General features: G+C 35.0%; 2 protein-coding genes across 4 annotated transcripts; one reads left to right on the top strand and one right to left on the bottom strand.

Moving 5' to 3' along the window:
* Positions 1 to 106: 106 nt before the first annotated feature.
* On the bottom strand, positions 107 to 5,208 carry LOC127517544 (G2/M phase-specific E3 ubiquitin-protein ligase-like). 3 transcript variants are annotated; one of them, XM_051903317.1, is made up of 11 exons: positions 5,038 to 5,206; positions 4,452 to 4,949; positions 4,227 to 4,343; positions 3,991 to 4,113; positions 3,624 to 3,862; positions 3,301 to 3,438; positions 2,308 to 2,522; positions 1,891 to 2,158; positions 1,630 to 1,790; positions 1,161 to 1,399; positions 107 to 1,055 (listed from the first exon to the last, which is right to left on the bottom strand). In XM_051903317.1, exons 1-11 carry the CDS (start codon positions 5,039 to 5,041, stop codon positions 790 to 792), a joined length of 2,268 nt encoding a protein of 755 aa, XP_051759277.1. In that variant the 5' UTR covers positions 5,042 to 5,206; the 3' UTR covers positions 107 to 789. The 3 variants fall into 3 exon arrangements, with proteins under 3 accessions (XP_051759277.1, XP_051759279.1, XP_051759278.1); XM_051903318.1 differs by lacking the exons at positions 107 to 1,055; positions 2,308 to 2,522 and having other exon boundaries at positions 5,038 to 5,208; XM_051903319.1 differs by lacking the exons at positions 3,301 to 3,438; positions 3,624 to 3,862; positions 3,991 to 4,113; ... (1 more) ...; positions 4,452 to 4,949; positions 5,038 to 5,206 and having other exon boundaries at positions 2,308 to 3,287.
* Positions 5,209 to 8,847: 3,639 nt separating this feature from the next.
* On the top strand, positions 8,848 to 14,633 carry nkx6.3 (NK6 homeobox 3). The gene is made up of 3 exons (XM_051903338.1): positions 8,848 to 11,747; positions 12,690 to 12,859; positions 13,129 to 14,633. The coding sequence occupies exons 1-3, from the start codon at positions 11,330 to 11,332 to the stop codon at positions 13,357 to 13,359; spliced, it is 819 nt and encodes a 272-aa protein (XP_051759298.1). The 5' UTR covers positions 8,848 to 11,329; the 3' UTR covers positions 13,360 to 14,633.
* Positions 14,634 to 14,941: the final 308 nt, after the last annotated feature.

The following is a 14,941-nucleotide window of genomic DNA, read 5'->3' as shown; positions in this document are numbered from 1 at the left end:
GATCCGCCTCTGATTCAGCGAGCCTACTGAAGCCTCTCCTACTTTGATAAGGAAAAAGGCGAAACCACCGTTCAAAAACTTGCGTCGGGAAACGCATCCCATGTCGTTTTTAAGCGGTGGTTTCGCTTTTTTCCCTATCAAAGGAGAGGCTAGCTACCGACACAATTCAAAGGACCTTGCGACCATTGTTGGGTAACGATTCTTTGGAAAACGCACTCATGGTAGATAATGTTTTACTGCATAGGTTTGTCAGTTAAAACTGGTTTACAGAATGATGATTGACAGGTCGTATTCTCCTTAATCTACAAACAGCCCTACATGTAACACTGGTTAGTATGCAGTGAACTAAAATAAAGTCAGAAGATAAAGACAATTTATTACACAAGGAAGTTTTTGATTTTTACAGGTAGCCAATTCTGCAGTTTGTCGAGACATTGTTTTACTCTACTCCTAGCTGACATATGAAACTGTTGATTCGCTGAATTGCTGTTGTTAATCGCTCCTCCCCAACCAAACCAGAGAAATAAACACTCAATTTGTTTCTTTTTTTAACAGTTTATTAGAGGCATGACTGACATTTGTATGAAAATAAAAATACATTTTTTTTTTTTTTTTACAAATATACAAAATGTATGTGGCATAGTGTGCAAAACATGTCAAAAATATACAGCATATACAAACAACTATACATAAGTGCTTTCTTTTTTAAATAATGCAAAAATATCCTGTACATAATGATTATATATTATGGATGTGAAAGTTTTCATTATAATATTGAATTACATATGTTTATGTTCTCCCAAATTCAGATGAGTCTCGGATTGCTCTCAGAAGCATTTTGTAAAGTTCCACCTCATCTTTTACAACCCTGGGCAGGAACAATCCCATCATGCATGTGTTAGCATATGGTAGACGGCATCCATGCTCCTCTGGCTGGTAGAAGTTAATGCTTGGCTTCTGTGAGAACCCAAGCGGTGGGACTTCATCTGCTCCAGTTGTAAATGCCAAAATCTCCTCAAAATGCAACTCGTTTTGGGGAGCTTTTGGTTTTTTATCTGTTGAGGGAAAAATGACAAGCTCAAGTCTTAACAAATTGTCAATTACAAGCACAGTTATTACACAGTTTATTTTACAGTTCACTTGCTAACTAGGAAACTCACCCTCGATCATCTTAAGCACCAGTTCCCAGTAATGTAAAGTCTCCTCTTCAGCAGCCCTCTTCTTGGTCCCTGCTTTACTCCAGTGGATTTGGAACAGGGCTGTGAATGTGCTTCTGGAAAGGGGCTCATGCATGTGGGTAAAGATGGGCAGAAACTCAACCCAGTGAGTTCTTACCATATCCCAAAACTGTCCATAAGCATTCAGTCCCTTTGTGAACTGATGAATCATATTGGATGTTCTGTGAAAATTAGCACAGACTGTTAAATGACTATTCTTATATTTAAGCAATATCACACAACATATTACTAAATAGTTAATTATTTTTATAAATATTTGAAACAGTGATCTTGGAACGACTAGTCAAATTAGAGGACCGGAACTAACTGTTGTATAAATGAGTGTTAATTTGATAACTTTTATTACTCTTTCTTATTAAATGAGTAATCAAATTTTAATATAGATACATACCTAAGATATATGTAATGTCGAACTGCATAGGAGTAAATCTTTGGTACATCTTGGATGGAAACTTCAGGTTTATATATTCCAGGGAATCCACAGTCACAGATCCAGTCACCATGCTCTCTCTGCAGACTACGGAGGTCGTCCATCGTTTTACATGACAAAATCTGAACGCAAGATAAAATGATTAGAGATCTTTTAGCTAAAGCATCTTGTAGCTAAGAGATCTTGTAGCTAAAACTGATTGATGGAGAAATGTATAGAAACCTTTTTCAGTTTTTCCTGAATGTCAGCATCTGGTATTAGTTGCCAGTCGAAGTCTACCAGTCGACATTCTTGGGTGCACATCAGCTGGTACAGGCAAGGGTCAAGAGCTTTGAGTCCTGGTCCACCATGAGCCACAGACCATGCAATCAGCTTCCCTGCCAACTCATACTTGTGTTCCTCCAAGGCCATCTGGTCATAGGTGAAGAACAAGTGTCCAGACTGCCCCTCAAAGATCCCCAGCGATCTTTGCACCTCCATCATCAGGATTCTGAGGCAAGGGTAATGAGATGGCAATAATGTCAAAGTCAAACAAAGCTGTAACCTCACCACTAGTGCATGTTTCATGTTTAAGAATGAGTTTTCTACACTTCAGTGAATCCAAATCTAAATCCAAATTCTTCAGTGTAAGTGGCATACCTAAAAAACTCTCTCCGTGGACCTCCACAGTCGAGTGCTTGCTCACCAACAAATGTCACAAAAGGTATTTTTGTCCAAGGGAAATTGCAATTGGAAAGAGCATCTTTTGCACTCTGCAGCAACTTGTTACGAGAAACCAATACTGAAACGTGCTCACTGGCACTGAGATGCATGTGCTGAAACTCTCTGAGCAAAGAGCTAACGTCCATGTCCTCCTGTTGAAGAGATTTAAATACTGCCTTATGCTGCCTTTCTGCAATGTCAATGTTCTAAGGTGCATTTGGGTGCTGCAGCACCCCCTGTTTTCACAGGACAGTAAATGCATATTAAAAGTATAAAAAGTGTTATGTGTTGATTTTTTTTTTTTTTTTTTAAAGAACAACTAAGATAAAATAAAAAAAGCTTTACAGGCGCAAGCATAGGATGAGTTTTTAATAACGTTTTTGCAGCATTGACAGCTCAATCAATCACAGACATATTTGTTGATTTCTTGAACGCACTGGCCAATCAGATGTTAGAATCCACTCACTGCTCAAAACATCAGAGTGTTTATTCAGTGCTGAATGCTTTGCAAGCTGGTACATCCTCTGATTATATTAAAGATTCACTGCGCAGTCAATGAAGCTTTGTTAGATCACGATTAACTGAGATGTCAGCTTTTTAGGGATTGTAAAGTGAGCTCTCTTTGCGCGCATTCTGCCATGCCAAATCATGCACGCAGCACTGCCTATGCTTGCTTTTATGTTAAATTAACAGTGGTTTGCGAATGTTGATACTTTAATAACAAATAATTTATCAGCATTTATGCTGGGATCTGTAGGTTGTGGCTATAGGCGACACATAATTTAAAACAATTTTATGGATGTACTGAAAAAATTGTTTTATACTTTTTATATGTTTAAAGGCTTAATGTATCTCCCATGTGCAGTCAAATGACCTGGTGTATAGGCTATGTTGTTTAAATGATATATATACCATAATAAAGATAATTACCATTGAAGAGTAGTTATCTGAAAGATAACTATTGGTTGAAGTCAACCGGTGCCTCTCTTGTACAGGAACAGGTGGAGGAGAGCGTGATGGTGAGAAAGCATTTGCATTCATGATTGATGATAGTGTGTGTGCAGTCATCTGTGGGAAAAATAGTAGCCTAGTTTATTTGTATAGTATTTTCAAGTAATTGTCCACTAGCAGGTTAAAAAAAAAGTGCCTTCAAAGAACTCCAGTGCTTAAACATTCACCTTAGTTCTTTCAGTGGCACTTCCACAGTATTTAAGAACTGATCAAATTAATAAATAAATAATTTTCTACTATACCTCATTTAAAACAATGTCTGTCTCAGGAATTATATACAGTATGCTGTCACCCAGCTCCTTTTTTATTTTCTTCAGAGTGTCTGCATGTAATCTGCAAAGTCTTCCACGTTTATCAGCCTTCGCAAAAAGGAAACCAATCAAATCCAGATTGACCAAGGGATATCTGGAGCAAATGAAGCGATTCAGCTCTCTCCAAGTCCAGTTTAGATCTATTCCTCTTGATTCCTGAACAGGAATGCCTAAAAATCATCACACACATTGTAAGATCTTTGAAACTTGCGTTAATTGTAAAACTATAAGTTATGCGCACTATAGAGAACTGTCATGCTAGTAATATTTTTGAGCTAAAAGTAGCCAGATAATGTACCTAAACCAGCTCTTGTGAGATCTGAATGTTCTTTGGAGCTTGGGACGGTGGTCTGGTTGGCATACTGTACAAGGAAGAGACTCGGTTTCCAGTAAGATGATGTTTTCTGGACCATTCTGGTGTCTAAGCATAATAAAAAGGTCAATGGATTTAGTACACTGGATACTAAAACTAAAAAAAAGATGCTTGATGGATGGTTCATTATTGATTTTGGCATTTTTAGAAAACCCTTTCACCTGTTTTATGGTTATGCTCTTCCTCTGACACTTGTCTCTCAAACTGTCTTGTCGACAACTTGATGCCACCGTCTATGGGACAAACTGGGCATGATGTTCGACTGCCCCTCCTTGAGCCTACAGCACATTTTTACAAAAGATTTTATACATTTAATAAGCAGATTCAAGTAGGCCTATCAATTCTGACTGATCTGAAAAAGAGTCTTTTTCTCCCTCTGTACTTACCCAGAAGGCGGACAGCACTTGTGTTTCCATACAAATCAATGAAAACCCACAATGGATTATTCAGGTTCAGTCCTTTTGCTTTCAGGTAATATTTCTCCCTGCCTTTCTCTTGAACAATAACCATGCCTGCATAGTTCATCCAAAACTGAAGCTCTACACCACGCCTACACAAGTCCTCTGGCACTGGCACAACGCAGTATCCCTCTGTGTCCCTGAGGTTTGGTATAGAGGCAGGTGGTATATTGTTTCTTTGTGGGCAGATGTTGGTGAAACCCACACGGAGAGCTCCATCCCATGACGAGGTGCAGTCCTCAATACATATACACAGCTTTTCGTCCACCTTTACTGTTCGGCTAAGAAACACCAAACCATTCATAAAGTTTGAGGTGTCTCTGGACGCGAGTCGCCCTCCTTGGCTGAGGGTCACATATTGTCCTGTCAGGTCCACGTTGAAAGTCATTGGGCCCAGACATCGACTGCCACACATGCGATCGTGCTCTAATATAATACAAATTAATCTTAAAGTCAGACTGACAAACCAATGAACCTATATGGAATCTCTGTATGTATTTCTAGTTATACTCACTCATTGTTGGTTTGTCTTTGCTTCATGAAAAGGTCCTGATGTTTAAGATGGTAAATGCAACCAAAAAATGATTTGCGACTGTCGCTTTTACTGTTCAAGTAGCTTTGAGCACTTCAGAGAACAAAAGCCTGTTTTTCTAGTTGCACTGGCTGAATAAAGAAAAGACAAGAAGGGGAAGGGCTAAGATGCAGGTGAAGAAGAAAGGGGAATTACTGGCTGACTTATCTTTCTGGTGTTTCCACACAATGAATCACATTACAAGATTTTATTTATTTATTTATTTTTTAATTGGATGTTAGGCCTCTCATGACTCAAAAACTGTATGTCATTTTGTAATGTAGTTTCATTTCCTTAGAAATGTTTTGTATGAAAAATTAGGTGGAGTTGAAAGGTGAATCTCATAAAGACATGCGGTTGCACTTTATTTTACAGTACATGCACATACAGTGTACTTAAGAAAGTACTGGGTAATATAAGGTAACCACATGGGTTAAGGTTAGGTTTAGGGGTAGGTTCAGGGTTAGTACCTAGTTATTACCCAGTTATTGCAAATACTATAATAAGTACATATGTACATGGGGAACAGGACTGTAAATAAAGTGCTACCCTGAGATCACAATTTTCTCCCATACTAGTAAAACTGTAAACTAGTAAAACTGTAAAACTGAGTTGTTTTTTTGTTTTTAATACTAATAAGACTGCTAATCTCCACACCACCATATATTGTATATGGTGAGTGCAGAAATCTTAATTTTTTCTCAATAATTTAATCCATTAGCTAACATATGGTAACAATAAGCAATATATTTGTTACAGTTGTATTTATTATTCTTTGTTAACATTAGTTAATAAAAAACAACTGCACTGTAAAACTGAACAGTGAAATTAATTAAATGAAATGAGTTTGTTTCACTCAAATAATAATGAAAGTTCATTGTACTTAACAGAAAAAAAAGTTGTGTGAACTCAAAATTTCATCGTAGCAAGGTGAACTTAATATGATTGAGTTGAGTTGCAGCTGATTTCTAATTCCCAGCATGTTTTGCGTCAGACTGTATAAATAAATGTTGAAATTAAGTGTTATTTTGTGTGTTTTTGCATAAGACTAACATAGGGAGACATAAGTTAGTGTTTAATGTTGTGTTATGTTGGGATTTACAGGGGGCTCTGTTGTCTTAGTTTTGTAGGGTTACCATTCTGGTGAAGAGAGCCTGTGGTTAGGTTGAGGATGGGCTGCAAAACTTTTAAGACCACATACTGTATGTTGTTTGATTATATACATGCAAGTATATAATGACAGTCTCTTTGATAGTTATAATAGCATGTGTTATTTGCTATCTAACATTTAACCAAGACCTGAATGTGATGTTTATGCAAATGATCTGTATGTAATTGAGGTCATTTGATGAGTTGGGTGAGGCTGAGAACTGTGGGAGCGAAGGAATGCCGGTAAAAAAAAAAAAAAAAAAAAAAACTTAGTTAACTTAAATGTTTTGAGGTAATAAGTTTCCTCGAATGTTTTGAGTATTCTGAACTTTTTGAGTTTTACAGTGTGTTCATTGTTAGTTCATATTAGCTCAGGTCCATTAAATAATATTAACAGAGACAACTTTTGATTTAATATTCTAAAAATTGATCTAATTATGTATTAGTAACTGTTGAAATTAACACTATGATTAATAAATGCTTTATTAACATATACTTTTGTTACCATTTAAACTTTTACATATGGAATCACAAATATTTCAGATTATTTTGTTGTTGCTTTACAACAACAATGTTGATCGTCAACTTGTGATTAACCGGCGAGATCATTTTTCTTTTAAAGACTTTGATGCCAGGAAAAGAGGCAAACAAGTTTTCTCGCCACAATAGAATGCGAAAGGGATAACTTTGGCTCATTGAAATACTGGTGAAACAAGACATGTGTTGAATAGTTTCATGACAGTTTTTAAGAAAAGAAAACAGAACATACTGAAACAGCTAACATACTGTATTATCCTTAAAAATGTTTAAGGGTTTCAAGAAAGCAGTATAGATCTGATGCTGAGATTCATGCAGGGATCAGTCGAAATAGCCAAAGTGAGGGGGGACCTGCATTTAATTTTAATGTAGAATCTTTTAAAAATATGGACTTTTTAAGTATGACTTAACTATTTATATTCATGAATCATACAGTAAGTAGTTCAGGTGGGTTTGAATATTGATGTTATATCAGTTATTGGTGTATATAATTACCAAAATGTCATGCTGTAATACCTGAGTTTCCATTTTACTGCTGTACTTTTTTCTGAAATCATAACATTTCTGGAAAAACCAGGGATCAGGATCATCTGAGATCCAGGGCCCATCCCACTTTTCTTTTTTGCACAAACAGGTATGTGGTAAGAATACTGTCATAACGAAAGCAAAAGTATGACTCCACCTGATCGCACATGACACCTCTATAAAATTTGACTTTTGACATCTGTTTGGTTTATAAACTTTAAACATTAACATTCATGAATCCAACACCTAACACAATAATATAAATTTCCAGAAACAATAATGAAAATAGAAAAAATAAAAACTCAAGGTCCCACTTTATATTAGGTGGCCTTAACTACCATGTACTTACATCAAAAAATAAGTACAATGTACTTATTGGGTTCATATTGAATTGCAAAACACTTTTGCTGCTATTGAGGTGGGATATGGGTAAGGTTAGGGAAAGCTTTGGTGGTATGGGTAGGTTTAAGGGTAGGGGTAAGGTGTAAGGGATTAGTCAACAGTGTAATTATAAATGTAATTACAGAAATTAATTACAGATGTAATTACATGCAGGTGTTTTTAAAATATAAGTACAATGTAAAAACATATATGTACACAATAAGTACATTGTATCAAATGATTAATTTAAATGTAAGTACATAGTAGTTAAGGCCATTTAATATAAAGTGGGACCAAACTTGAATCAAATAATTAATAAATAAAATAAAATCTGAAATAAGAAAATAAATAATTTACGTTCTGTAGCATAAGTTCTGTAGAATGTTTTCATAATCACATCACTTCTTTTTTCATCATCTCATTTTTATCTTTCATCATTCTGTGAGTTTAGCGCAACAGGTCTGATGAAACATGCGGAAACTGAACAAGTAAATAATGATGAAACATGCCTGATATTTGGGTGGAACTACCTGCTGTAAACACAGCATATGAGTTCAGGTAACCATATTTATAATATAAATAATTGCTGCTATACATGGAATACCCAGATGACCTACTATATTTGCTAAAATGTGTGGTATACACAACTACATGTGCAGTGAGCTTCTGACCTTCCATTTCTAGCTTGGCGAATGAACCAGACGTCGCATCATCAGTTACAATCTTTAACAAAAAAACTTTTTTTTATTTTATTTATTTATTTATTTATTTTTGCTCTATTGCACAGTATGTAGTAGTCACTTGTCACAGTGACTGGCTGCAGAAAACAGAACTCCACAGATTTTGAATTCTTTCCTTTACAGAGTTCTTCACATCCACAATTTGCTAATGCTATCAGTTGTCAAAAAGTGTATAATTATCAGCTTCATTTAACACATTTATTTCAATCCATTCTTCAGAATAATGGGAATTTTCACACTGTGCAATTCCAGATTTTACTGGTATGTTACTTCCACCATTCAGATAAATATGCCTTCTGAAAAGCTTGCAACAGCTTTCTGCAAAAATTTTGGCAGTGTGTGTGAAAGCAAAAAAAGCCCAGAACTTTCCAAAACTATAAATACCCTTAGAGAGCCTAGATGAACAGACGCACAGATCAGATGAAACAAGATATGGTGTCACGTGTAAACAAGAATTCCATGTAATTGTGTGTACTATAAACATCACTTTTTTCTTAAGTTAATATAATACAACATATAATTATAACATGAAGCCTCAAAGTGAATGGACGGGCTGATTCTCTTTCTACTGTCTTAATACAAAGCCAAGTTCAAGCTGAGACAAGTTCAGCAACTTATTTTTTTCTTCTGATCACAGATTGGCAGTTGTTTTTAAAGCACTGACAACTCTATGTTAGAATAGATTCAGCTTTATTGTATTTTGCCAGTGATTAAAATACATAGTATGCACATATTTGCCATATTTGTATTAAGACACATTACTTTTTAACAAATGTAATGATTCATTTATTATACACTTTCAGTACTTTTGCTGGTTCCTCTTGTCTTCATGAACTGAGTGAGGGATTGTCAATGGGTCTCTAGAGAGATTGTTGATTGCTGACATCATGACTATCTATCGCCATCTACAGGTAAGCAGCCCAAACAATAAAATCCAGCTAGGGAATTTTCCATTATAAAACCTAAAAGTCAGTGGAAGAGGTTTAAAATAAAATAAAATAAAATAAAATAATAAATAAAATAAAATAAAATAAAATAAATGTGAGCATAATTTTAATTTAAATTGAATAATTGGGGTGTTTCTTTAACTTTAGGCACTTTTATGTCCTAGGGATTTATTTTCATTAAAACTAAGATTTTACCTTCCTTTTTTTAAATTCTTTTATTATTATTATTATTTAAGGTATTTATTATTATTATTTTCTTTAAGGTATAATTTTTTTTTTTCTTCTAATATATAAACCTTTTTTATACCTCAAAAAAAAAAAAAAAAAAAAAAAAAAAGGAGAAAAAAATCCCAACTGACCCTACACCACTGGTGAATGCTTGTGTCAAAAAATGTAAGAATTTATGCATGAACCTAGACATAATCAATAGCTCAGTACAAACTGTAATTGTAAAACCCTTCTTGTGCTGGACAGAATATCAAACAGTCTAAGACCAGAAAGTCAAGGACAATGCCTAGTTAAAGGTCAGATTGATAGTTTAACTTTTGCTCTCAGAAAATGGGTTTTCATTGCTGTAGATTCTTTACACTTATTACATTACATATAACATAATTGCATCATTACATTAACTTTGTGCACTTGTGACACTTAAGTGCACATATAAACAGTTGCCTATACAAACCACCTCTACTGCATCTTTAAATTAAACATTTTACTTTTTTCTAGATATTTGTCGACTATGAATCAAAAGTACTTTGATTCTTTTGACCAAAACTTTAAATTACTCTACAATCCCAGAAATATAACTTTTTAATGAATATGCATACAGTCAAACCAAAATTTATTCAGACACCTTTAACATTTCATTCATTAATACAGTTTATTCACTATACTTTAAAAAATGGTAATAAAATATGACAAGATCTCAGAGTTTAACTGTGTCTGAAAAAAAGTAATCTTAATTATGTCAGATAACACTTAAGCAAAACATGGTCAGGTCAAAGTGTCTGAATAAGTTTTGGTTCCAAATTTTTATCAATTTTACTGGTAGAATTTTTGGGTATAATATGTCACAGTTTACTTTATTTTGCTATCTTACATAAATGAACTATAGTGTCCTGCACACACTAGTAAAAATATACCAACAATATCAAAAACGTCTGAAAATTTTTTGGCTTGACTGCATGTTGAGGAATTACATAAGTAGAGTGGGGGAGATGCAGCTGATATTAGTAAATGTAAAGAAAAAATATCTGTCAGACATAGTCACCAAACATCTTATTCATCTTACACAATGCCACAATCATAATGAAGGAAAGGACAATGTAAAAACAATCCCAGTGACTGTTCAAGATGACAAAAATCCCATTTCCTCGTGTTACGCTTCTTAACTGCTCCTCAGCCACAGCAGACGGCCCATTAAAAAGCAACTTATTCTCACCCAGACTTTTTAAAAAACTATTAATCTGTTCACAACCAATCAAAGGCTGTCCCACTGCGAACAGACCAATGAGGAGATCAGGCACGTTGAGCGCTCAACCAATCAAGACAGGGCATTCTAATTCTGTCCATCATTATGATGCGGTGTAAGGTGCATCTTATTTATGACCTGCAACCAGAGAGTCAGTGGGACATTTGTCTGTGAAAGTGAGAGTGGCGCTGGGTGTTCACATTGGAGTTCCAGCATCCATTATGGACTAGTTAAAAGAATTGAGAAGAGGAAGTGAAAACAGACTCTTACCTGACCTTTAAACCATTCTTTGATCCTGGGGTGATGTGAGGACCACACTGAGCCCTGGAAATACTCCAGATTATCACACAGAAAGTTGCCAAGGTTGTGTTGATCTCAGACTCGAACGGGACCCTTCGGAGGACTTGATGTCAGGACCTTGGTGAGAAATCAGTCTGGAATCATCATCATCATTGGAAACAGAAGAAGTACGCACACTAGTTTCCATGGAGTCCAATATTTCAGGGTCTTTCCTCTTCAACAACAGCTTGAACCAGTTCCCTTCAGACATCAAGGCCCCGGTGTGCCAGTACTCCATTCCCAACTCCTTCTACAAGCTCAGCCCCGCCAACATCAACACTCAGCTCCAGGCTGGCACTCCGCATGGCATCAGTGACATCCTGAGTCGATCCATGGTGGGCGGCCCGGGAACCCCCGCGCTATTGTCCGGGTACCCCTCCATGGGTGGCTTTGGGACAGCTATGCCTAGTCCAGGGGTGTATTATAATCGGGATTACGCCCCATCGGGACTGACCGCTTTCCCTAAACCCAGTGTTGAATGTTCGGGTATGAAGGGCAAAGGCAGCAGCTGCTGGGTGGACGGAGGGTACGAGTGGAGGGGAGCGAGACAGCAGTGTGCCAACAGTAAGTCTAAGCAAGATGTACTTCGAGTTAATTTGAAAGAGTATTATGTGTAATGTGATTCCAGCAATGTGACATTTCCTAATACTAATTTACCTTTTTTACTATAAATTAAATTAATGTAAATTGTTTGAATATCATACAGAAGAATAAAATTAGACTGTATTTAAGGACTTGATGAGATCAGGTTGAATATTAGTCCAGTTAGTGCGATTTTATTAGTGTGTATAAAGCTGTTCGTATATGATGTAAATTAAATTTAAATATAAGGATGTGGGCAGACTATTTTTCAGTAAAAAAATATAAAACTTATTAAACAGTTCATTATTTTAAGATTTCAGTGGAAATGTTACAATCAGTGTGGTATTATAAGTATATAAAATTGACTGGTTATGATGTAAATTAAATTTAAAGGAAAGGTTGTGGACAATATTTCAAATGACTTTTTTCTTTCAGTAAACAAGATATATATATATAAAAAAATGTTTAATTAAAATAACTGTTTCCTTTTAAACAATTAATTATTTTAAGTTTTAAGTAAATGTTAAAAATTATTGAAATAGAAATTAATGATATTAAAATATTATTAAATATATTAAAATAATGATTAGTGTATAAAATATAATAAACATTATAACATAATACTATTAAACATTTGACATTTTTCATAGACATTTGTTGACTATGAAAAGTAAAACTTTTATAATCCCAGATGTTTCTATTATTTTAAGATTATTCTATTTATTCAAAGACCCCTTTGTAACTAACTATATGAATGTGTCTAACATAAAATAAAACTAAAAATTGAAGTAAAATTGTTTCCATTTTACCAATTCATGCCACATTCAAGTCACAAGGTTAAATAAAACAGAAAATTAAGTCACATTAAATGTGTCAGCACATGCAGGTTTAGTTGTGATTCAAAATCTTGTGTTTTCTCTGTAGGTAGTGGGCATCACACTGAGACTGCGGGAAAAAAGAAGCACACAAGACCCACTTTCAGCGGGCACCAGATCTTTGCTCTGGAGAAAACCTTCGAGCAGACCAAGTACCTGGCAGGACCAGAGAGAGCCAGACTGGCATACTCACTAGGCATGACTGAGTCACAAGTTAAAGTAAGATAATAGTGTTTAATAGTTCTGCATTTGTGCGTTATTCAATATAAAATGTATAAAATACACCGGGGAAACTAAATTGTTTGTGGATTACGGTTGTTGGGAAGCTAACAGCTATTAGCTAAGTAGTCTACATAACTGACGTTCTCAAAGATGTGAGATTGTGAGAATTTGTGAGAAAGTTGTGTTAGAATTTATTTATATTTAATTATTTGTAATGGGTTTCAACGGCACCTGCGTGAATCTGATACAATAATGTAATTCCTCAGGTGTGGTTCCAGAACCGGCGCACTAAATGGCGGAAGAAGAGCGCGACGGAACCCAGCTCCACACAGGCCTCGCGGGGGGAGAGCGGAGGAGATGGGTCAGAGAACGAGGTGGAGGACGAGGAGTACAACAAACCGCTGGACCCCGACACGGACGATGAGAAGATCCGACAGCTGCTGCGAAAACACCGCAGAGCTTTCTCTGTACTGCGCCTGGGACCACATCATCTCTGAGGGCGAACACACGTTTAATAGGCTATAGTAGGCCTACATTGTGCCAACAAAACACGCATAATCATACCATACACAGTTATATAAAAATAAGATGTCTCAAATTATACAAATACACAGTAATATATAACCGTTCTCGGTAACACTTTCTATGAACATTTACACGTTTTTGTTTTTTTGCCAAGGAAAAAAAGATAGGCTACAGAAACTGGTCAAAATTGGACCTGCTCTTAAACAGCCTATTAGGCTTTTTCTACTCCTACAAATGTCAACAGTAAAACAATTATGATTTACAAAACAATTAAAAGATTACAAAATGTTTTGGGCAGTGTGTATTGTAATTAATACATTGTATAGGCCAAATGTATTGTTACAAATTATCCCTTCAAAAAAGAAAACGCACATTTGTGAACTAGAATTTTGAATCTAAAGATTATAGTTACTGGGATATCTTGTGCGACAACTAGGCCTATTTAATACTCTAAGAAATTATTTTAATCATTTTAATATTGAACTATTCATGGTTATTCATTTGATTATGCATTATAACATTTAATACATAACATTTTTATTGATTATTGTGTTATAATACAATGTATTATCTAAATATATAGCCATGAGTAAACCGTTATAATTTATTTAAGGCTACTTTAACTGATGAAAATTATTTACGAGAACATACAATTGACAGTAGGTTATATCACAAGGCAGGTATTAGGTATCAATTTTAAGGCATTAAGAATATAGTTATGTTGCATTATAAAGGCTTCAAAGAAAGTATTGCCCAGTTGTCTTTGAATTCTGTACTGAATATTGCTCAAACTTATTCAGAGGTAAAATGCATTATAAATGCTCATAAAACTGCAGGGATAGCAAGCAGATATGGTAAAATGCAATCAGATACATAAATCAATACTGAATGAACTGTATTCGCACTCTCTTTATGTCATTACATGTCATTGTAGATATACATCCTTCCTTTCTTCCAAAAGTTACAAGCATTTCATGTTGTGTCAGTGAAGTTTAACTAACCTGCAACTCTCTCAGTCCATAAATCAGGTCAAGTTTATACGGAGGTGTTTAGTAATAAGACACAGCATGTTTTCCATATTGCCATACAAGCACTGTACAGAGATACTATTATTTATTGATTTTTAAAAACTCTTGAAGACAGGGTAGATTGATATTCCCCCAATAATAAATAAATAATTAACAGTCAAATGTTAACATCTAAAATGCATATAATCTAATGTATATGATCTGTAAATTAATTATGAAGAAAATGCACAATAAATTTCTGTTTTGAATGTTGAGTTTGTCTTGTTATTTTGAAAATCACAATCTCTTTTCAAAACCATAGCAAAACTATGTTTAGTCAATTATGTTTTAAAGAGGTTAAAAATAACTTTTCAGCATACTATATGATGCACATTATGAAAGGAATGAAATCTTAAGAATATTAACTTACATTTTAAGGTAATGCCTGAGCTTAACCTGTTGTAAAAAAGGCTGTTTGAACTGTCAATAAATGTAAAACTTGCTCTGATAATTCTACAGCAAATCAACAAGCATTGTCAGTTTGATT

This window comes from Ctenopharyngodon idella, chromosome 8 (assembly GCF_019924925.1).
Source record: "Ctenopharyngodon idella isolate HZGC_01 chromosome 8, HZGC01, whole genome shotgun sequence".
NCBI classification, from domain to species: domain Eukaryota; kingdom Metazoa; phylum Chordata; class Actinopteri; order Cypriniformes; family Xenocyprididae; genus Ctenopharyngodon; species Ctenopharyngodon idella.
The sequence above is the reverse complement of the archived record's forward strand: the minus strand, read 5'-3'. Positions and strand labels throughout refer to the sequence as shown.

Bases quoted from the DNA above. Each gene is read 5' to 3' on its own strand.
- LOC127517544 (XM_051903317.1), bottom strand. The intron at 3,439-3,623 runs GTATAGTAGAAA...TTTTTCCCACAG, and splicing joins CAGACATTGTTTTAAATGAG to ATGACTGCACACACACTATC. The intron at 2,523-3,300 runs GTAATTATCTTT...TCTCTTCAACAG, and splicing joins CAGATAACTACTCTTCAATG to GAGGACATGGACGTTAGCTC.
- nkx6.3 (XM_051903338.1), top strand. From the start codon at position 11,330: ATGGAGTCCAATATTTCAGGGTCTTTCCTCTTCAACAACAGCTTGAAC. The intron at 11,748-12,689 runs GTAAGTCTAAGC...TTTTCTCTGTAG, and splicing joins GAGACAGCAGTGTGCCAACA to GTAGTGGGCATCACACTGAG. The intron at 12,860-13,128 runs GTAAGATAATAG...GTAATTCCTCAG, and splicing joins TGACTGAGTCACAAGTTAAA to GTGTGGTTCCAGAACCGGCG.